General features: G+C 37.2%; 1 protein-coding gene across 1 annotated transcript; it reads right to left on the bottom strand.

Moving 5' to 3' along the window:
- Nucleotides 1–1,075: 1,075 nt before the first annotated feature.
- Nucleotides 1,076–22,345, bottom strand: LOC307165973 (twitchin-like). The gene is made up of 40 exons (XM_079884057.1): nt 22,273–22,345; nt 22,080–22,121; nt 21,939–21,990; nt 21,650–21,839; nt 21,325–21,438; nt 21,077–21,245; nt 20,715–20,987; nt 20,141–20,605; nt 19,886–20,010; nt 19,675–19,816; nt 19,269–19,562; nt 18,884–19,183; nt 18,612–18,791; nt 18,288–18,416; nt 18,125–18,204; nt 17,843–18,035; nt 17,093–17,386; nt 16,686–17,006; nt 10,651–10,773; nt 10,404–10,543; nt 10,100–10,199; nt 9,967–9,990; nt 9,810–9,855; nt 9,098–9,284; nt 8,892–9,005; nt 8,645–8,813; nt 8,154–8,426; nt 6,783–7,727; nt 6,564–6,688; nt 6,189–6,330; nt 5,573–5,866; nt 4,951–5,247; nt 4,677–4,856; nt 4,465–4,593; nt 4,042–4,350; nt 3,863–3,948; nt 3,290–3,482; nt 2,873–3,169; nt 1,233–1,559; nt 1,076–1,089 (listed from the first exon to the last, which is right to left on the bottom strand). Exons 3-40 carry the CDS (start codon nt 21,953–21,955, stop codon nt 1,085–1,087), a joined length of 7,791 nt encoding a protein of 2,596 aa, XP_079740183.1. The 5' UTR covers nt 21,956–21,990; nt 22,080–22,121; nt 22,273–22,345; the 3' UTR covers nt 1,076–1,084.
- Between the last annotated feature and the right edge of the window lie 850 nt (nt 22,346–23,195).

Genomic DNA, 23,195 nt, shown 5'->3' with positions numbered 1-23,195 from the left:
GCGGTCTCAGTTTCATGGCGCTGTGCAGCACGTACTGTAGCTACTTACCTTATGTTTTTAGAGAAAAATACATAATTTAATCAAAAAGCTTAATTTATTTTGAATATTTCATCAAGTAAGAAAAAAATCTATTTTTAAAAAACAAAACACAATCTGTTTTAATGTTATAGAGTATTATAAAAATGCATCATTATTTTATTTTTTTCAAGAATTTTTTAAATAACACAAAATATATATATATTTTTTAGATGGAGGCTTCAAATAAGCATTTAGGCCTATGGGTTTTCCGCCTATTCCTGCACTGTATATGGATTGCATTTTCTTGCTTTTTAGAGTGTATACTGTATATTACATTGTGCAAAATAAACTAAACTAAGTTATGGTTACTAATCTGTGGATCTAGTGAATAGGCCTGTATATTACTATCTATCTATCTATCTATCTATCTATCTATCTATCTATCTATCTATCTATCTATCTATCTATCTATCTATCTATCTATCTATCTATCTATCTATCTATCTATCTATCTATCTATCCTTATAGATACTGATCCATGGATAGTTAGACCTCTATATTACAATAAAATAATTTGCTGAAATATTAAGAACTTGCCATTTTGGTAATTTATCGATGATGTTTTTTCAGTTCATTTAATTTTGTTTCTTTTTTTCTATTTTGCAGACTTTCTGAAGCTTTCAGACTGGTTGATGATAAACACTGACATTATGGAGCTATACATCTGGGTATCACAACAGTTTTATTGGATGTAAATTAAATTAGCTAATGGATTGTCTTTACTTGACATATCGGCTGCTGTGACTTGTGACCTTTCATTCGAATTTGTCATAGATGGCCTCTAGTCTTTGAGACATGATAGACAGATAGATAGATAGATAGATAGATAGATAGATAGATAGATAGATAGATAGATAGATAGATAGATAGATAGATAGATAGATAGATAGATAGATGTTGAATACATACATGTTATGTTATTATTTTTAATAAGACCACATCAATTACTACATCTATTTCACAAGAAATATGATCACATAAACTGTTCTTTGAAGTCGTCCTTTCTTTACTCTGTAAGACAAGAAAACAAAAAAAGTTGTAGTTAGATACCTAAAAGTTCAAATATAAGTCATTTTAATGACAAACCTCATTGCAAAAATATACAATTGTAACAATTATAAATAGCGGAATTAGTATTCAAATAGAAAACATACCTTTGACTTTAAGTATGGTGGAGCACTCATCATGACCAAGAGGGCTTTCGGCTACAACTTTGTACTCTCCCATGTCTTTGGGTCCAACCCTCAGGATGAGCAGTGAACAAACACCACACACGTTTGTTATGTAGTAGTTGGGGTTTGTGTTGAGGCTGACATTGTTACGGTACCAGGTAATATGTGGGGTTGGGTTGCCCGTTGCAGCACAGCTCATGTAGCACTCATAACCAGGCGGAGCATTGTGAAGTTTTAAAGAGACAATAAATTTGGGGGCTGCCTGGAAGTCGAGGGTCCTTAAAACAGGCATGCTGTATGTGAATTTTTCTGAAAATGATAGAGAATATTTATATTAAATTCAACTGAAAAAAGTGATTATTTCAAGTTAAAGTTTAATAATATTTATTTTGGTCACCTCACAAGAAAAGCAACATCACTGTTTTTAGCATCTGGGTAATATTGTTCAAGTAAAGGTATAGCAAATGCTAGAGGGATGTGAGCAAATGAATTACAAAAAGTGCAGACCATCACTGGCAAAAGAATAATCCAGAGCTAGTGTAATAGATAGCCTTATAGCAGCCGTCAACCTTATTGGTACAACATTTTCAGAACAAGACAAGGCAGAGCTAGTTTAGTATGTGTCAGAGACAGCAACACAAATCCCAGAGGTATGAACCTGGATAAGGGTGACCCATAAAGAGAGTTTCATAGATCTTCTATCATCACTGCCCTTGAGCAAGACACTTATCTCTGGTTTCTCCAAGGGACTCACAGCAATTAGTGTTCTGTAAATTGCTTTGGGAAAAGGTGCCTGTTCAAATGGAAAGTAGCCTAGACCACTGCACTGTTGGTTCTGCAGCTTAGACCACTGATTGCCCAAAGATAATTTGTTTTCAGAATTATTTATTTGGGTAGTTGACGCATAATGTGTCAATAGATTTTTTTTTATCACCATCAAGATTTTAGATTAAAATTGATATGATTGCATATGCATTTTAAATGTCCCTGTGGCAATGAGGTCCTGAAATCTGCATGCATACCCTAGTGAAAAAAACCTACACCAAAATGTTTTTTACAATACGTTTATTTCATACTAAGTATACTAGAAACCAATTAATATATTTACTGACTTATCGCTTGAGACTTACTGTGATAAATATTATAATTAAACTTTATTTGGAGTACTTCTTTATCACACAATGCACATTTCTTAATATTAAGCCTACTGTGTTTTAATATCCCTATTAGTAAATGCAAGATATTTAAAGTGGACCTAAATTATACTCTCAATAGGCTAGTTCCACTTTAGCACAATCAAATATACTTAACTATATCTTTAGTTGAACCTCAGCACTATATCCGGATAACTAAAGTGCATTAAGTACAAAATTAGTTGTTCCAATTTAGCAGACTTTAACAGTATACAAATACAAAAGTAAGTATACAAATTTAGAATACTAAAAGTACAATTGCAGTGTATTTATATTAAGTACATAAATATGTAAATGTATTTGTAGTATTTGAAATATATTTCAAATACATTTTAGTACATTTATTTTTCACTAGGGTAGTATGAATAAAATTCAACTAAACCAAGAAAAAAACTAAACCAAAAAATGTCAACAAAGTCATCCACAAACCTTTTTGTTTGGTGGTTCCCCAAACTGGAGACACTGATGGCTCTGAGAGACCTATATCATTCTTGGCAAACACTCTGAAATTGTACTCTCTTCCAGGCAAGATGTTAATGACTGTGAATTTGTTGTTGAACAAGCGGTCAACCACTGTGCGCCATGTTTGCTTGACAGAGTCCCGCTTCATCACCATGTAATGCAGATGGTTGTCTCGTTTCTCATCGGGAGAAGGAGTCCATGACAGGGTCACGGAGCCATGGACATTCTGTTCCAGTTCTACTGGACCTGGAGGCTTGGGGTCATCTGAAGATGAAAAATAAACAGGTGCCCGTATAGTTACCATCAGTATATTAGCTAGTCATTCAAACAGTATACATAGAAGTTTTAGGTAAGAAATTTGATTAGAAAGATTAGAACTGTTACCAGTGACTCTTATTTCAATGGTGAAGGTGTCCTGGCCCACCATATTCTTCACATTGACCATATAGAGGCCAGTGTCAGACAGCTCTGATGTGTAAATAAATAGTTGAGAACCTTTTTCAAAACTAGTAATCGTCACATGTTTGGAAACTGGAACACCATCCTTTAGCCAAGTGATGTCTGGTAAAGGAGAGGCCTGTGAATAAAATAAAAGTCAATATATATTATACAAAAAACAGATGGGGGATGAGAGTTTCCTTAGTAGTGTGTTGAAACTTGTGGTTATGGTAAGGGGCGTGACATTTCTGAAACTTGTTGACCAATCACAAAATACTGGTCCAGTCGACCAATCAGAGCACAGTGCGCTTTTCGAAAGAAGGGGTTTCGACAGGAACTAAACTCTGGGGTAGAGAGGTAATGCAACAATGTAAAATATGAGAAAAATAATGTGTTTTTCGAACATTCAAGCATGAAAACCTATGCTAGTAGATCCCAAAAAGAAAATCAAGACTGTAAAATGGCATAATAGGTCCTCTTTAACTATTTTGGCTTTGTCATAATGATTTGATACTCTACCTCAAAACTGACGCTGACACGAACTGTGTTTCCAGCTTTAACAACCATAAAGCTTTTCATTTTTTTGTCAGTGAACTTTGGCTTTACTGAAAAAAAAAAAAAAATTTCAGATTAACTTATTTTTGTGTGAAACTAAAAGTTAAAGTCAAAGTGATATATAAAAAAATATGAATCTTTACCTGGAGGAGGCATGGCGATTATGTAATTGTCAAAGCTCTGTGGAAGCCCCTCTCCTCCTTCATTGGTGGCGATCACTCTAACCCAATACATGGCCATTGACTTCAATCCCACAACAGTGAAGGAAGTCTGAATTACTGCGTTTGTATTGTAACGGCTCCACTCGACTTGTTCTGCGGGCCTGATTTCCACAAAATAGCCTTTTGCTTCATCTTCCTCACCTTTGACTTCTGTAGGTTTAGTCCAGGAAAGAGACAGACTGGTGTAGCTCGATCCAGTTATTCTGAGGTCTTTGACCTTACCAGGAGGCTCTGGGGGCAATGACATCACAAATATTTGCTTAAAAATGAAGAAATGTTTTTTGTACTCTATCTGACAAGTCATCATTTCTGTATATTGTGACATTGAGTATGAACTTGTCTTACTTTTGGGGTCCCTTGCAATTGCACATTCAGAGGGCCCACTTGGTTCGCCAGGGCCACATGTGTTAATAGCGCTCACTCTGAACTCATACTCCACACCTTCGATGACATCTTTTACTGCATATTTTTTGTCTAGATATCATATGAAAACATTTACATTGTGCTGTTTTAAAATCTAAGCTACTTTAATTAAAATTCAATTAACTTTCAAAGACCTCTGATTGGATCATCTTTTGGGTTTGCTTGACTCCATAAATTGCTGCCCTTTTTGCGCTTTTCCAAATTGTAGCCAATGAGAGTTCCCCCTCTAGTGCTGGAGGGAGGAAGCCAGGCCAAGTTAATGCAGTCTTTAAAGGCACTGACTATTTTAGGAGGAGCAGGAGAACCAGGGAATGCTGGGAACAGAAAGAAAAACACATTTACTTTTTCTAAAGACAAACAACTGGTAATTTACTACATCAAAATATGGACAGAAATAAGAAATCTCACCCAAAACGCCAGCAGCAATATCACTAGTTGTCATGGCGTCACTGAAGCCCTCCGAGTTTTTTGCCCGGATCCTGTAGCAGTACTTTCGGCCACAATCTATGTTTCTGTCTCTGTAGGTAGGCTGTCCAGGAATGTCTCCAATTTTAGTCCAGGTGTTTCGTCCCAGCTGCTGCCGCTCCAGGTTGTAATTAGTCAGTGGACAACCGCCATCATCCTTTGGGGGCCTCCATTTAAAATCAATGGCAGACAACGTACTTTCTACAATTTCTACAGGTCCTTGTGGTGGGGTTGGTCTGTCTGGAAAAACAAAAAAAAAATATAATATATACTGTAGTAGTATTATAAATAGTAGTGATGGGTCACAATGATAGAATAGTTGACTAGTATTCCAATAACCATATAGCTTAGGTCAGTCAGTCTAAGAGTTTTCCTTCTTTTTGCAGTTTTGATATTTTTAGTATTGGTTCTTTAATTTGCATGCACACAGCTAAAGCATTGTAAGAGCTGTATGCTGCAAATAAAAATTGCAGACAGGTGTTTTGGCTGTTGCATGATTTAATTTTCTTCCAAAATATGCTTTCATACAATATTTAGGCCTTTTCTTAATCTTTGCAATACATACCAAGTACAATTAGTTTTGATGTTGCCTCTATAGTGGCAAATTCATTCTTGATTTTGATTTTTATCTCTCCGGTGTCTTTGCGCTGACACTTAGTAAGAAGTAGGCGGGTATGAGCTGAAGACTTTTCAATCTTGACACTGTGACCGTGCAGCAACTCTTCGTCCTCTTTAAACCATTGAATCTTAATTGGTTCTTTTCCTGAAAATTGTAGCTTGAAGGAAGCATTTTCTCCCACTTTCACAATAACAGGCTCTGAGAATTTACTCAAGGCATCTGCGTCGATTTTGGGTGGATCTGAAGAGAGAGAAAAGATCATTTGTAATTGCTTTGATATAATCCAGGGCAGGGTGGTAGAGGTGTTGTTTATTCATAGAAGGAAATAAATGTTCACACAGCAATGTTATGGGTCCGGATACTCATTTAATGAAGGCATCACATCAAAATAGAATATCATCTAAGATGCCTGTCTAATTCTACATGTGAGAGGTTATTATTACCCGACACCTTTTCCAACTACTTGCCCCCCAACATTGCTCACTGCCCTCTAGTGGCTAAGGCAAATGACTGGCATTTTACTGCCAGTTTTATATATGGCAAGTAAAAACCTCTGTCTTACCTTCAACAATTAATGTAGCCTCTGATTTACGTCCTTCTGCCTCAAACTTGTATTTGCCAGCATCACTTTCTTGGCAGTCGTGGATGATTAGTTTGTGGTGAGCCCCATCTTTGACAATTGTAACTCCATCCTTGGACTCTAACTGATGCATAAAAATAAATAAATAAATAAATAAATAGATAGATGTTTTTTCAGGAAAGAATCCTGAAAAAAAAATGTATCACAGTTTCCATAAAAATATTAAGCAGCAAAAACTGTTTTAACATTTGTAATAATAAGAGCCATTACTAATAATCAAGCACCAATAATAATTGACATTCATTTATATTAAACATTTGTTTAGCAAAGTAGGATAAATATAATAAAATACTGTACCTTTTTTCCATCTTTGTACCATAATCCAGTTTTATCTTCGCTGCTAAGTTTGCAAGACAACTCCGCTGATTTTCCAACGTTGGCTGCAGTATCTGACAACCCGTTCAGGAAGTGGACTCCATGGTCTGGATACAAGTGCACAGGAAATATGTCAAATGACATCATCTGACCACTGAGAATCAATTGACTTAATATGGAGCTTCAGACATGAAAACTTACCTATGATGCTGTTAGGAACCAATTCAACGACTCTTGCACGCTTCTTGCACTTGTCACCAGACCCATCTCCACCTGCTCCGTCTAAATCAAACCCATCTCCTTTTCCATCTCTCAAGGGACCATCTCCTCCTTTTCTGTTCTTCCCTGTTCCGTCACCTTCATTCCCATCTCCTCCACTGCCATTTTGTCCACCTCCTTTTCCTGCTGCCATGACTGCCATCATTTCAGCAGCTTCTCGCTCTGCTTTGGCCCTTCTGGCTGCCTCATCTCTTTCAGCTTGGGCCCTTCTGGCTGCCTCATCTTGCTCTTCCTGTGCCCTTCTGGCCGCCTCATCTTGCTCTTCCTGAGCCTTTCTGGCCGCCTCATCTTGCTCTTCCTTTGCCTTTCTGGCCGCCTCATCTTGCTCAGCCTGAGCCTTTCTGGCCGCCTCATCTTGCTCTTCCTGAGCCCTTCTGGCCGCCTCATCTTGCTCTTCCTGAGCCTTTCTGGCCGCCTCATCTTGCTCTTCCTGAGCCCTTCTGGCCGCCTCATCTTGCTCTTCTTGAGCCCTTCTGGCCGCCTCATCTTGCTCTTCCTGAGCCTTTCTGGCCGCCTCATCTTGCTCTTCCTGAGCCCTTCTGGCCGCCTCATCTTGCTCTTCTTGAGCCCTTCTGGCCGCCTCATCTTGCTCTTCCTGAGCCCTTCTGGCCACCTCATCTTGCTCAGCCTGAGCCTTTCTGGCCGCCTCGTCTTGCTCAGCTTGTGCCCTTCTTGCTGCCTTATCTTGTTCGACTTGAGCCCTCCCGTCCGCCTCATCTCTTTTAGCCTGGGCCTTCCTGGCTGCTTCATCTTTTTCAGCCTGTGCCCTCCTGGCCGCCTCTTCATTTTCCCTTTGCAGTCTGTCCTTCTCCTCAGCTAAACGCCTGGCTAGTTCATCTGCACTTTTCCCATGGGCATTGGGATCATCTGAAAACAGTATCACTTACAATAAACACCACACTATACTATACAATACATCGTCAATGATATACTTTGATCAGGCCAAAATACACCACCGGTCAAAAGTTTGGAATACAGCATATTGAAATGATTTCTGAAGGATCATATGACACTGAAGACTGGAGTAATGATGCTGTCATCACGGGAATAAATTATATTTTAAAATGTATTAAAATAGAAAACTATAATCATATTTCTGTAATCATATTTCAAAATATGACTGTTTTTACTGTATTTTTGATCAAATAAATGCAGCCTTTGTGAGTATAACCTTTTTTTTTTTTTTTTTTTACATTAAAATGTTTTTTTCCAAACTTTTGACCGGTAGTGAATGAATTTAAAGTGCATCCAAACACAATTCAACTAAGAGGTAAAATAAAACAAGAATCCTACCTTCCACAACTAAAGTCCCCTGGCTTGACCTGAGCCCAGCAATAGCCGTGTAGACTCCCTTGTCGTCTTTTGTACAGTTTTTCACTGTTAGTTTGTGGACTTGCTTGTCTTCTGACACTGTGACGTCATATTTATCCCCACGCTCAACAGAGATGTCATTGGCGCACCAGGTGATTTGTGGCACAGGGTCCGATAAGGCACACTCAAACACTGCATCCTTCCCCTCAACCACTTTAGTGTCTTTCAGTATGCCATTAAACTCCACATCAGGCACTGGAGGCACAAAACAACTCTTAAACATTGAGGTTATAACAAGTAAAAATGAATTTGAGTGTAAATTAAAGCAGCGTAAAAGAGTAGCGTGGCAGTAGCTTCAAATATTGTATGTTGCCAAATAGCAGCAACAGTGTACAATTTAATATAATTAATATTTACTATTAATATTTACAGATTTAAAAAAAACAAAAAACATTGGTATTATAAATTCTTACGTGTTAGGGAAGTTGAGAACATGTTCGCCTCCTCTACATCGACTTGATATAACCCAGCATCTTCTGGGCCAACATCTCTAATGCTGAACAAGTATGTTTCACCAAATTTCTGCATATTATGTTTTGTGGAATCATCAGTTCCATCTCCATAGTCAAGCATTTCCCCATCCTGGTAAGGGTCAATTGAAGTGCATTACTCTTAAAGTATTGTTAATGACATTGAGATTATTTTAATGAGGGCACTTACTTTGTAGAGGAGGATTTTGCTGTTAGAATCCTTCAACTTCATGTCAAGTTCAAATTCTGCTGTTCCATCTGTTTTTACCTCAATAGGTCTCATGCTGTGGACTTTTTCAACATACTTGAGAGAAAAATAAAGAGTAGAGATTTTTCATACGGTATATGTATAAAAAACAGCAGTGTATACAATTGACTACTCAAAGCAAAAGAGACCTTGGACTGTTCTGCCTCTCTTTCCTTCTTCTTCTGGTTGAGTTTTCTCAGCATCCACCTGAAGTCGGTGACTCCATATTCCTGACAAATGCGCTCATAATCTTTCTTGGCGGCACTCAGTAACACCTCCCAGAACTTTGGATCAATTTCACCCTCATTCGATTGTTTTTGCTTTCTCTTCACAACCCTAAATGAAGAGTACCACAACAGTTACTGAAAAATGTATAGAAGGAAACTTGGGCTATTATCTTCATCTGTTTTGTTGTTGTTTTTTTGCTTAAGGTTTGAGTAAGCAAGTGAACACAATAAGGCATACATTAAATCAATTATAAACTATATGATTAAGGTAGATTTTAAGATCTTAGAACCTGTTCATCTGGATAAATGGACTCTGTTTTACTTTAAGCCATTAAATAGTCTAAAAAATGTTGTTTAAAGACATGTTATCACTATTACAACTAAATGTAGTGTGACAACATGCCCCCGTGGTCAATGTGAATGTAATCACCTGTATCCTTTTCCTTTTTTAATAACGGTGGAAATGTACAATAGGTTTTCTGTGCCTTAATAAATAAATAAAAACCCACCCTGAAAAATATTTACTATGATAACTAACTAACCCTGGTTCCCTTACTTTATTATTTCTCCCCCCATTGCATCATATTTGTTGCATGTGCATAAAATGTACATATATGATGCAGTGATACATTACGTTTTCTTCAGCATTTTTCTGAAGTCCTCAGGGTCACTTTTGGGGGCTGAAAAATTAGACATATTTTAAGTTATTTTGACACTGAACTCAATAACCAATCAATAGGTCTTTTGTTTATTTCATTTCAAGCATCATTAGCTCTGAGTTACATACATACCTGGCTTTCTTTTCTTGAATCCAACTGAAAAGAAAAGAAACAGATTGATTCATGCCTATGATACTTTCATTTTAATCATAAATGGAAGACTACTAAGATCATTATGTTCAAATTAACTTTATGTATTTCCTACCTTCAATGATATTTAGTGCAGCAGTACAAACAGCTTTTCCAAATGGATTTATAACAAAACATTTGTATGTGTCTGCTTGATCTGAATTTACATTTGGTATCTAAAGAAAGAAGTAAAAAAAATAAAATAAACTTAATTACAAATAAATTATATAAATAATACATAATTTATTTTTTTATTATTTATATAAAATATATTATCTTCTTCTTAACTACCAATATCAATTGGTACTAATGGTACAATTTAAACATGTAGAACAAAAATGGAACAGCTGATAACATGGTACTTCACATTTTCATTTCACCTCCAGAATATATTCTCCATTCTTCTCATCGTATCGTGAAACATATTTTGTTGGATTAGAGATGTCTCCCTTGTTACGTCCCCATGAAACTTCCGGTTCTGGATTTCCATAAACAACAGCTTTGAAAAAGGCCCGTTTGCCTGCAAATTAAATGGAGCAGGTAACTGTGATGTTATATCAAGTACAGACAGACAGACAGACAGACAGACAGACAGGTAGACAGAAAAAAAATGAAGAAAACAATTACCTTCCTGTAGCGTCAAGGCTATGGGTTTTCTGATGAAATCAGGAGTAGTACATCCAGGTGGCAGTTCTTCAACATACTGTGTGATCATAACACCAGGCACTTTGGATCTCTTCCTAATTGCCACTGAAGTAGCAGAACAGTATTTTCAAAAACAATTCCATGATGTTTAATTTGGTAAAACAGTGGAATAGGCCTATGTTTTCTTGGATCTATACAGAGTCAAGGCCAACAAACATCAAATGGCATGTGGTCAACAAAAAGTCCACAGCTTCAAAGATCCTGCAACACTTTCCTGAAGCATGTTGCATTCATTTATATGAAGTGAAGTCATTCACATAAATCCATGCAACATGCTTCAGGAAAGTGTTGCAGGATCTTTGAAGCTGTGGACTTTTTGTTGACCACATGATGGCGATGTTTTATCACAACCTCCATCATGAATACTTCCTGATCCGGACATCTACTGCTTGGTTAACAATAAGGCCATTGATGATGGAACAAAGCAAATCTACAGTAAATGATTCAGATGGTTTAAAGAATTTTGTCATTTGGCATGTCTCGTATCATGATTTTTACTTACCGCCCGTTCCTTTTGCTGGCTTCGACATCTTCAAAATGCAAGATTTGCCTTTAAATTCAGAATTCGTAATGGTTGCAGTGTCTTATAAAAAGAGAAAAGAGAGGGCAAAAACACACATGTAATTTGCACATGTAATCATTATTACTATAATTGTCTTTATAGCAGTTTATAGGCTGAATAAAGGTTGACGTAGAACACCTAAGCTAAATTAACTTTATTCTTCCGTTACTAAAATCAGTATTAACTGAATCCTAAACTAAAATGCGATATTTTGTTCTGACATCATTTCAGGGGGCATGTCGCACAATATCTGGACAGAAGTGAGCAACTGAAGCTCTGTCCCAGTTTGCCAATAGCATATTAGAAAAAATTAAATTAAAGCCAATTACTCACCATAGCAAATGGATATGATTAACTCTAAAAAGCAGCTGCATTTGTTTTATTCTTGTTTCACAGAGAGACTCTTGTTTTTGTCATTAAGAACCATATTTTCATAAGGGATTTCCACGGATGAAGGCCTGATACAGTATGTGTGAAAAAGGAATATGAAACACTATCTGACAGTTATATGTCCTCTAAGTAGCCTACCTTGTGGACGTCAATCAGTGTTCCATGAATGCACCTTTTACAAGATAGCAAACTTTAAGCAATATGCCCTCTGTAAAAAACATTGTCAAACTTTTTGTAAACCGTACCTTTAAGCACATGGTAAAATGCTATGTACATGTAAATAATAATTTTGTACTGTTTTGATGCATGCTGTATGCCATTAACTGAACCAATAAAGATATATTAGGATGTGATATTATACATTCTGCATGTAAAGTAACACAAGACTGACATAAAATCTTTTTAACACCACGTTAAGATTGACAGGATCCTTTTCAATGACTTTACAAGCAAGGCTAGCTTTACCCCTTAGCCTCTGATCGGTCACATACCTCATAAACTTATCAGAGATGTGCTACCAGACCAATTATGCTTTGGCTTTGGAGTTCAAATCGTATTTAAAATACTAATGAAATTATAAAATTATATAATATTTACTCCCCAAAGTTTTGAAGTATATGAGGAGAATCGCTATGTAACTATTTACAAGAAAAGGTACTGTATTTAATGATCTTTTACTGATAACCCACTCAACATACAGTAACTACGCTACTATAGTATGAAAATGTATTCAGTCTGACTTTTGCGATTATTTATATGTAATAAAGCAATTTAACATCACAACAGAGTACCATCTGGAATCTGATGCATCACTACTTAGAATCAGATCTAGGTAGCTTCCCATTTATAAACCAAGCCTGAAATCTGCGATTTTTAAAAAATGCTTTAAATTATTTTGCATATAACTTTTTAATACATGATGACGTATCATATTGTATATTTTCATGTTCTCATCTGAAAAAAAGGAAGTAAAAGAAGAAAGAACGAGAAGCAACTCACCTTCAGTTGTAGCTAACTTGCTCTGTCAACACAACCGTGTTCGACAACCACAATTTATTGCGGTCTCTCTATTTTGTTCAGCAATAAAACAGTAGTGGGCCAAATTGAAACCTCTCAAGCACTGCAGTCATATTAGCTGTCACATTAAATCTGTTATTTGGGTGAGGTTTACAGCGGCAAAGAGACAGATGCCCTGTCCGTGGTCCATGGTCATACTTATTCTGTAAATAGTGAGGGTGACATTCAAGTTACTTTTATGATGACTGTTCATTTGCCATTGCCAGGGACAAGATGCCAGAAACCTCACCTGTGCCAGAAAACAAAAGGATCTAATTTATGCCTAGTTTACTAGTTGTTAGTTATACCATCTGACACCATCTCTATATAATGACCTTACAAGGTGTAAAATAAGAAAGAAGTGATGTTAGAACGTACCACAATAGCAGCACTCATCTCAGTAATACACCATATATTGTAATTTGTATGGCAATGTTTGGCGATATGAGAGCCTATGTTAAATTCTTGTTTTAATGGGACATGCTATTTATAACAATGATGCACAAATAAATAAATTCATATTATGACTTATGTGTTGGGTATGTAGCCCCAGAAGGCAGGAGCCATTTCACATGAACAGGAGCTGACCATGCTTTATATGCCCAGACAGCTTAGCAGCTCTCACAAACATAGTGGTCACATTATTTGGGCCCAATAAAATACATAACCTTATGACTTGAAACTTTGTCCCGATACCAATAGAGTGCCGCAGGGATGACGTATTTTTGTAGGCCAAAACCTGGAAATTAGCTAGCATTTTAGCCTGCTTCCCTCGACCCTAAGCTAAATGCCTGAAATAAGATATTTTTTAACGTAAAGACTTAAAGAGTTGTCGGAAGCTTGTGATGGTGACGTTAAAGTCATGTGACAGTGGTGTAGTTGATTTATAGCCATTTAGCTTTTTACTCCTGTTTATTTATTTAGACTTAAAAATTAACAAAAGTTGCGTTAGTTTTTGAAGGGTCACCGAGCTTAATTATTTCATGCAATTATCCAAAAGCCAGTGGAAAAAATCTAATTGGGGTTTGTCAAGGGAACCAGTGAGACCAGTGTAACTTCCAGTGTAACTACAAAAATATATCATCACTGCAGCGCTATCAATATCTGGGAAGCCAATTTAGGCTATAACAATTTATGATGAGGAGTGCGGCTAGTAGTAGCTGTATTAATTGCCATGGTAAAAATTAGCTTTACATCTCTCTTTTTTTTACTATTATCATTAATCTTCCAGAGACATAACTTCTCACCTTGCCTTATTATTTCCTCATTATTTTCCTTTTAAATAGTATTATTATTATTATTATTCCAACTTCAACATACATAATGAAATAGGAACATACAAACAATTCTTCCTATTTTATATTCACCTCAACATTTTCCTTTGTGAGGGATCAAGGCGCAACCGCAAATGCGCATGCGCGATTTGGTGGTTTGGTGGAAGGTCACAGAAGCGCGGTAAATCCAAAAGTGCCCGTGGGCGCTGTCTTGTTTTCACTGGATGACGAGAATACTCCGTTCATGCACGCGGAATACCGGTATCCAGCAGGTGTTGTTGCAGTAGGAGCAATGACGAGGCAGTGTTAATTTCAGGTGAGTGTATCACAAGCTGTCAGTGAGTCAGTCAGTCAGTCAGTAGCAACTAAGAGACTGTGGGAGACTGTGTTTACTGACATTGTCCTAGCCCCATCTATGAAGACTCCTTAAAGCGACAGTTCATATTTAAAATGATAGTCATCCTTATTAACTTCAAATGAAAGTCACATTTGCTCATGTTGTTCAAAACTAGTATGCATTTTTCTCCCCGTGAAACACACAAAAACATTATTTTTGAAGAATATCATGCCCAATTTTATTAATGATATAGGAGGACTCACTTCAGTGATAGAGTTCTATACTATATGTTTGTGGGTCTGTTTGATATTTTGGAGTATAACAGCCAGTCTTTATTCACTTACATCATGTTAAAAAAGTGGTCTGGATATTCTTTACTCATGGAAGAACACCAGTCATTGAATGGTCATCTACAAATCTGAGTCAGTCCCTCCTACAAATTCAGTATAGTAGTAGCCTATGTAAATTTAAGCCCAAACAGTAGGAAATATGTAACATTATAGGCTGTTATATTTGTTATTGTACAAATGTTACAATATACAGTACATTTAATGTATTCATTGAACTGAATTTAAAAAATCTCAGACTACTGAAATTAAAAGGTTATATTTTTGATTTGGTTTTAACTTACATTCTGGATTATGCTCTACACACTTGCTTTTTGATAGTGGTTTCAGTTTCAACTGCTAAGAAGTCAGGGATGTCTACGGACATTGGAGTTGTTTATGTAAGGAACCATGCTGAGACTGGAATTGAGTGCTGGGTCATTCCATGTCAACTCTACCAGAAGTCCCCAGCTCAGATGTTTTATTTTATGGTGAATGACATACATATTGTATATGAAGAAGAAAGGCAAAATATGAAACGTCATGAATGAATATTTATTGAGTAATCTACTATTTTGTAGAATTTTCACCTAAGATTTGGAGCCAAATTACAGGGAGGGTAAAAATGTATTTAGAAAGATGGCATTATATTTTATTTTTACACAGAGATAGATAGGTCGATTAGTAAAATCGGTTGACTTTAGCCATATTTGTTGCATTATACAGGATGCCAAATTTGGTTGATTTGACACGGAATGAGCCTACTGCATGTCTTTGGATTATTATTTTTTTTGTCATGTCAGTTGGATTTTTTCAAACTGTAATTTCAACCAGAAGGCTAATGCTGGAGAAGTAGAATGTGCGTGCGATTAAATGTCTGTGAAGCTTTTTCAACCATTTTCAAGAATAATGTCTAGTATAGTTCACTGGTTCAACTAGACTTTATTGGAGATGATTAAAATTTCAAAGAATAATATGGTAGAAACTATGCTTGTCAGAAAATGTTTTATTTTTTTATTGAGAAGTCCTTAAATACATTCTAATTGCTTATATTTTTGGTAGTACATATATATTGTGGTATATTAGCAAATTGTATGTGTTCTCAATTGCAATCCACCACAGCAATGTTCATTTATATGCATGCACTGCCCTAGCTTAAAATGTATGCATGAAATTAGTTGTGGCAGAAGCATAGCAAAAATTGCCACGTCCAGCAGAATGAAGATCAATCTGAAATATAGAGAAGAGAAAAGAAGAAAGAATAAAATGAATGACTACTACCGATTCTATGCAAAGAAGATTGGTTGATTTAAGAGTTTTTTTGTTTTTGTCTTGAATATAAAAGCTGAATATAAAAACGCATCTGTAAAAGTACTTTGATTTACATGTGTAATGCATTGAGTTGACCATGGCTCTCCATCTACTTTTTCAGAGAGACAAATTATCCAAATGAGAGTTAATTTTTCTTGAGTAATTATCAGATTGTAGCATTTTCATTTTCAGAACTGAAACATAGTTTATGCAAGTATAGTTACTCAAGCTTATTTTTTTGTTGTTGCATTTCAAAATAAGTCATATTGGAATTGATAATGCCATGCAAGTACACACAGGATTCTTAATTTTGTCAAAAGGGACAGTGTTGTGGACATTAATGTAATCTGTCTTCTAAGATTAGTTTTTTATTTTTAATTGCTGACCACTGAGTGCTTCTGATCTCAGCATAGAGATTTGCACAGAAAGCGCTCTTGTGCATTAAGCGGTGCAGCTAATTTGTCTAAATCAATCTATGACCGCATAAAAATGATTGACGGTCCATATTTGCCCCGCAGGTCACATTTTGATGGGCTCTGGCATAGGCTATAGACCAATCTGCCCACTTGCATTACGTAACCATGTTCTAAATTATTAGCAACATGACTCGATCACAAAGGACAAACCAGTATGTAGGCCTAAATCAGGTGACTCTGGTAAACACTTCTCAAGCCTCTAAGTGATCACTGCACCTGTCATACCTTTCACTTTTAATGTTGAAGAACATTCTGCCTTGCCAAATGAGTTGACTGCCACCACTTTGTACTCGCCACTATCTTCGGGGCGAACTCTGAGGATGTACATAGAGCAGACACCAAATGTATTTGTGATGTAGTAGTTCTTGTCAGAGTTGATGCAAATCCCGTTATGGTACCATGCAATATATGGGCTGGGGCAGCCGCGTACAGCACAAGTCATGTAGCACTGGTATCCTTTTGGTGGAGTGTGGTATTTCAGTGGAACCAGGATGGAAGGTGGCCTTTCTAAATTGGTTACAGGCGGCATAGTTGAGGGTGCTACAACTAGTTGGTAGGAAGGAAAGAAAAGTTCTCAGTATGTAGCATTGTGCAATACAATAGATTACATTGGTAGTGGTCCTACTACCCACCTTTATTGCTGTTTACGCCCCACGTTGGTGAATCTGAAGGATCAGAAAGTCCCATATCATTTTTTGCATAGACTCTGAAGTGATATTCTCGACCTGGTTGAATGCTGGTAGTGTAGGTAGTACAGAGTAGGTGGTCGGCTATTGTGTGCCAAATGCGTGTGTTGGAGTTATGTTCTTCCACCATGTAGTGCAGTCGGTCATCTTTCTCGTGGTCTGGAGACAGACCCCACTTGATAATGACTTTACCATAAACCACCTGTTCTAGCTCCACTGGGCCTGGAGGCTTGGGTTCATCTGCAGTCGCATAAAGAGTAATTTTATAGTGTTAGGAATATTTATCCAATAGTTATTTTCACTTATGAGTAACTTTTTGTTTCTTTGACAAATGCTCTTTTCTAGTCTCTCAAGGTGTGGTCTCACCTAGGCATAAAGAATGCAAAATTACTTTGGACCCTGCAATGAATGTTTGCAACTGGAGATAAAGTTACACTTCATGATTTCTGTTTTTGTTGAATTGTATTAAATAATATTCAATTCAATTCTCTTGCTTATTTTATTTACTGTGAAGTTTAGATCCTGTAATGATGCTACCCAAATTTGCAGGTTAGAGTTTGTATGCAGCAAAAGACTAAACCATTTACATACTTGCATTCCCACTAACATTAATGAAAGTGAGTAAAGCAGAAGAAAAAAAGAAAAACTAGTGTGATTACACCTTTTTATAGTTTACATAATGTAGCATGATTTTACCTGTTACTCTGACCTCTATGTCAAAGCTGGCTTGCCCGATTGAGTTTTTAGCCACAATGGTGTAGACACCAGAATCGTCGTACTTTGAGGAGGGTACGACAAGTGTGCACGTGCCATCAGAATGAATGATCTTGTTCCAGGGAGATACAGGTTCACCATTCTTAAGCCACGTAATGTCTGGTGGTGGAGAGCCCTATGTGTCAAAAATACATTTTTTGAAGATGATGATTGACTACATAGAGGGAAGGAATGTGTAAAATGTGTCTAGATGTGCACTTTTACCTCATAATCAATTTTGATTCTGATAGAATATCCCGATCTCACAACCATAAAGTCTTCAGGATCTTTGAAATGGGGCTTCACTGGAAATTGGTCAAAATCAGTAAATATGTTTGCAATTATCTCAGAGATTATCTTGATTTCTTGATATATGTCTGTGACTTACTGTTGGGGTTTTTAGCGCAGACCATCACAGAGGGAGCACTGTGTTCTCCAGCCCCAGATATATTAATGGCTGATACTCTGAACTCGTACTCTGACCCCTCAGACACATCCTTCACCGCATACTTCAGAGCTGTAAGAAGTAGAGACCACTTATTTTATCTTATATTTTGAGGTCTTTGAACTTCAGGCAAGGTGCTTGCTAATGGTTATTTATTGATTTGCCCTAGCAATTGTTTTCCAGACTCAACATTTTTACAGCCTAGAATTGAAAGTCAGTGCTTTTCATTGAAGGTGGAACTTTGAAAAAAAGAAGAAAAAAAAATACCTTGGATAGGTTCACTAACTGAGTTCAGAGTCACCCACTGGTTTGTATCTTTCTTGCATTTCTCAAGCTGGTAGCCCAAGATTTTATTCCCTCCGTCTGTCTCTGGTGGAGTCCATGTTAGGTTAATACAGTTTTTGAACGCACTGACCACTTTTGGTGGGGCTGGTGGACCAGGGAACACTGCCAACACATAGTAATATAGGCATAAATATTAGATGATTTAAGTACTTCTCAATATGGAAAATTCAGCAGTAAAGACTTAAGGAGTTTACTTAATGAGCCAGCCATGATTTTTTCACTCTCCATCGCCTCACTGATGCCCTCAAGATTCTCAGCATAGATGCGATAGATGTACCTCTTGCCAAGGGACACGCTTCTATCTCTGAAGGTTAGATGGTTAGCTGAAATATCCCCAACCTTTTTCCAGGTACTCTGCCCAACCTGTTGACGCTCAATTATGTAGTTTGTCACTGCTGAGCCACCGTCATCCTTCGGAGGATTCCATTTCAATTCAAGGACTGCAGATGTGCTTTCATTCACTTCTAGTGGGCCTCGTGGTGGACCTGGCTTGTCTGTCAGGGGCACAGATGTGTATTACTTAAAATATAGTAACAGTATTATACCTTTAAACAGTTCAATTGCAAATATTGTACTCACCTAGTACAATAAGACTTGATAAAGCCTCAATAGAACCAAAAGGGTTTTTTAGCTGGATTTTGATTTGACCAGTATCTGATCTCAGGCAGTCTTTCATTTGAAGACGACTGTGGTTTGATTCCTTCACCACTTTAACTGAACCTCCATCAAGAAGCTCAGAGCCTTTTTTAAACCATTTAATCTCCAATGAGGCTTGTGGAGGAAATGACATCTTAAAAGATGCACTCTGGCCTGCTTTCACTATCACAGGGTTAGAGAACTTTTGCAAAGCGTCTGGGTCGAATTCTGGAAGATCTGGGAAAACAGAAGCAATATACAGCAGAAAATATAATTGTAATTTCCAAACTGACAGTAACTTCCTTATGCTTTAGTCAAATGTAAAAAAAGAACATTGGAATGTAATTACCTCCCACTCTCACCATGGCCTCTGTCTTGCAACCATTAACCTCAAAATGATATAGACCTGCATCAGAATCCTTGCAGTTCTCTATAATGAGCTTATGTGTACAACCATCTTTAGAGATGACCACTCCATCTTTGGAAGTCAGCTGATGAAAAAAGATTTACATGAATGTCAAACTCTGTCAGTGATGTACTGCTGTGACACACAAACTTACCTTCTTTCCATCTTTATACCACACACCATCGATTTTGTCAGTATTTAGTTTACACACTAGCTCTGCAGGTTTGCCACGGAGGGCATTTTTGTTTGATAATCCACTTGCGAAGTGCACTTTATCATCTGGAACGAATGCATTTGAATGAATTAAAATAACTTGACTTTGACTAAGTGGTAAGTTATTCATGGAACTTGAAGAATAAGCAATGTAAAAGGCTGACAGAGTTTTTGTACATTTTTGCCATGAACATACCTGTACCGTCACCACCAGATCCAACCGCTGATCCATCTGCTCCCAAACCCATTCCAGAACCCTTTCCACTCTCCCCACTTCCTTCTGTACCCTCTCCTCCTTGTTCGTACTTCCCTGTTGCATTTCCTCCACTTCCGTCTCCCAAGCCAAGTCCTCCACGACCATCCACTCCATCACCACGTCCATCTGCTGCGTCACCTCGACCATCCACTCCATCACCACGTCCATCTGCTGCGTCACCTCGACCATCCACTCCATCACCACGTCCATCTGCTGCGTCACCACGACCATCAGTTCCATCATGGCCATCTGCTCCATCACCATTCCCATCCGTACCCTTGCCTCTCCTAGCTGCTTCATCCTTTTCTCTCTGCACTCTTGCCTGTTCTTCTGCCAGACGTCTTGCAAGATCACCTGCTCCATCCATTGCACCACCTCGACCTTTCCCCCTGGCGTTAGGATCCTCTGATGTGGCATAGAGAAATGATAGAACATTATTCTGATTCATATACATTGCAGTGCAGTAGTATGCTGACGATGGTGGTTTGTTTCTTTGTTCCTCTTGAAGACTTACCATCAACAGCAAGGGTGGCCCTGGATGATTTAATCCCAGCAATAGCCGTGTACACGCCCTTGTCCTCTTGGCTACAGTTCTTTACTACTAATCTGTGGCTGAGCTTGTCTTCAGAGACTGTGATATTGTACTTGTCTCCATGCTCAACAGAGATGTCATTGGCACACCAGGTGATTTGTGGTACAGGACCAGAAAAAACACCCTCAAACACTGCATCCTTCCCCTCAACCACTTTAGCATCTTTTAGCATACCATCGAATTCCACATCCGGAACTGTGGGGAAATGATTAATGAAGCAGATGTATACTGAAAATGCTAAAAAAAAAAAAAAAAAAAATTCTAAGAATTAAATGCCTTCTTACTTGCTAAGATTGTTGAGAAAATGTTGACATCCTCAACATCCACTTGGTAAAGTCCACTATCATCTAAATCAAGATTTTTAATGCTAAAATTGTACTTATCACCAGTTTTCTTCATAATATGTTTAGAGGAATCATCAGTGCCATCACCATAATCAATCATTTCACCGTTCTGGAAAGAGTAAAGAGTTTTAAGTGTTTTTTTGCTGGATAAGATTGTTCGTTATCAATGTAAAAACATTAGAACTTACTTTGTACAGATACATTTTACTGTTTTGGTCCTTAAGCTTCGTATCAAACTCAAATTCAGCTCTGCCACTTGTCTTCACTTCAATCTGCTTCATATTGTCAATGTTTTGAACCACCTGTAAGACATAAAATAAATTGGATTTCAGAAGTAAATTTAAGACTTTGCCGCATATTCTTTAAAAAACAACTGTAAATTATTATAGAAATTGACCAAAAGCACTGTTGCAATTACAGAAGTGTCTCAAGGCAGAGTTTCACTATCCAAATCAAAAAGAGTGGAAATTGACTGACAACCCAGCCTCAGATAATTAAATTCCCGACAGTTACCTTTGCTTGTTCATCCTCCTTCTCCTTTTTCTTCAGATTAAGCTGTTTTAGCATCCAGCGATAGTCGGTGACTCCAAATTCATGACAGATGCGCTCATAATCTCCCTTTTTGGCACTTAGCATCACTTCCCAGAATTTTGGATCAATCTCTCCCTCTTTCTTGGGTTTTTCTTTTCTCTTCTTGACAGTTCTAGATGGAAGATTTTTTCGTTTCGATTAGAGAGAAAGCAGCTGTGCTTTTATAAGAGACATTTCTGAAACACTTGATTCCTTGTGGTAAAACAATTACTTGGTTTTCTTAAGCATTTTCCTGAAGTCCTCGGGATCATTGGTTTGACCATCTTAACAGAAAATGGTCAAAATGATTAAAATAGAAGAAAATATCATACAATATCAATGCAAAATCTGTACATTTATCATTTTAGTTGACCTTTGTTTGAGGATGTGTCAGTTTTCTTTTTCTTGAATCCAGCTAAAAGACAGATAAAGTAATTACCACAAGAACAAGAACACATGCATTCAGAATCAGATTATACAACATATTCTAATTGCCAAGTTTTTCACATTGAATGTGGTAATATTATTGAATGTTGTCCTTTGTTTAATGAAAATATGTTGCCTACCTGAAAATACACTCAATGCAGCTGTGCACACCGCTTTTCCAAATGGATTTGTAGCAATACATTTGTACGTGTCTGCTTGGTCTACTTGCGCATTTAGTATCTGTTGTTTTCAACACAATAAATTAAACAAGTTTTTGCTGTAGAAGGACCCATCTTCATAGTATACTGCTCTGTATGATAATGTGGTAATTTCAGATCCAAATCTTTGGAGTTTGGTACAGTATCTTACCTCTAGAGCATGTTCTCTAGTCCTTTCATCATATTTTAGCTTATATTTTTCTGGATCAGAAGTGTCACCCTTGTTGCGAGCCCATGTTACAGTTGGTGTTGGATCTCCACTCACCATTGCTTTGAAAATGACCACCTTGCCTGCAGTGGAGAAAGGCAACCCATTCATCAGTTCTGAGTTTTATGCTTATGAAGCATCTACTACCCGAAGCTACTACTTTTTCATTATAGCTAAATGACTGCTCAACTAACACATAAATGTTTAATCTAATCCACAGAATATAGTCTAATAGACTGTATATCAATTGTACCATAAATTTAACAACTGAGCAGAGCAACTCATTTAAATACGGCATATATATATATATATATATAAATATATATATATATATATGTATGCTTTTTAACGAGCAACATTTATTATTGATACCTTCTTGCACTGTCAAGGAGATTGGCTTCCTGCTGAAATCAGGTGTAGTTTTTCCACGTGGTAGTTCCTTGACGTACTGGGTGATCATAACACCAGGCACTCTAGATCTCCTCTTGATCTCCACTTGAATCATTAAATCATGTGATTACCACCCATATACTAAATATGCATATGTCATTCAAAATTTAACTGCCAGATACACTGCCTTTACAATTGATATTCATTTAACCACATGAGGGCAATGTTTCCTTTAAAGTTTGGACCA

Source organism: Squalius cephalus (assembly GCF_949319135.1).
Source record: "Squalius cephalus genome assembly, chromosome: 10".
In the NCBI taxonomy this organism is placed as follows: domain Eukaryota; kingdom Metazoa; phylum Chordata; class Actinopteri; order Cypriniformes; family Leuciscidae; genus Squalius; species Squalius cephalus.
Note: the sequence above shows the minus strand (reverse complement) of the source record. Positions and strands in the feature narration are given on the sequence as shown.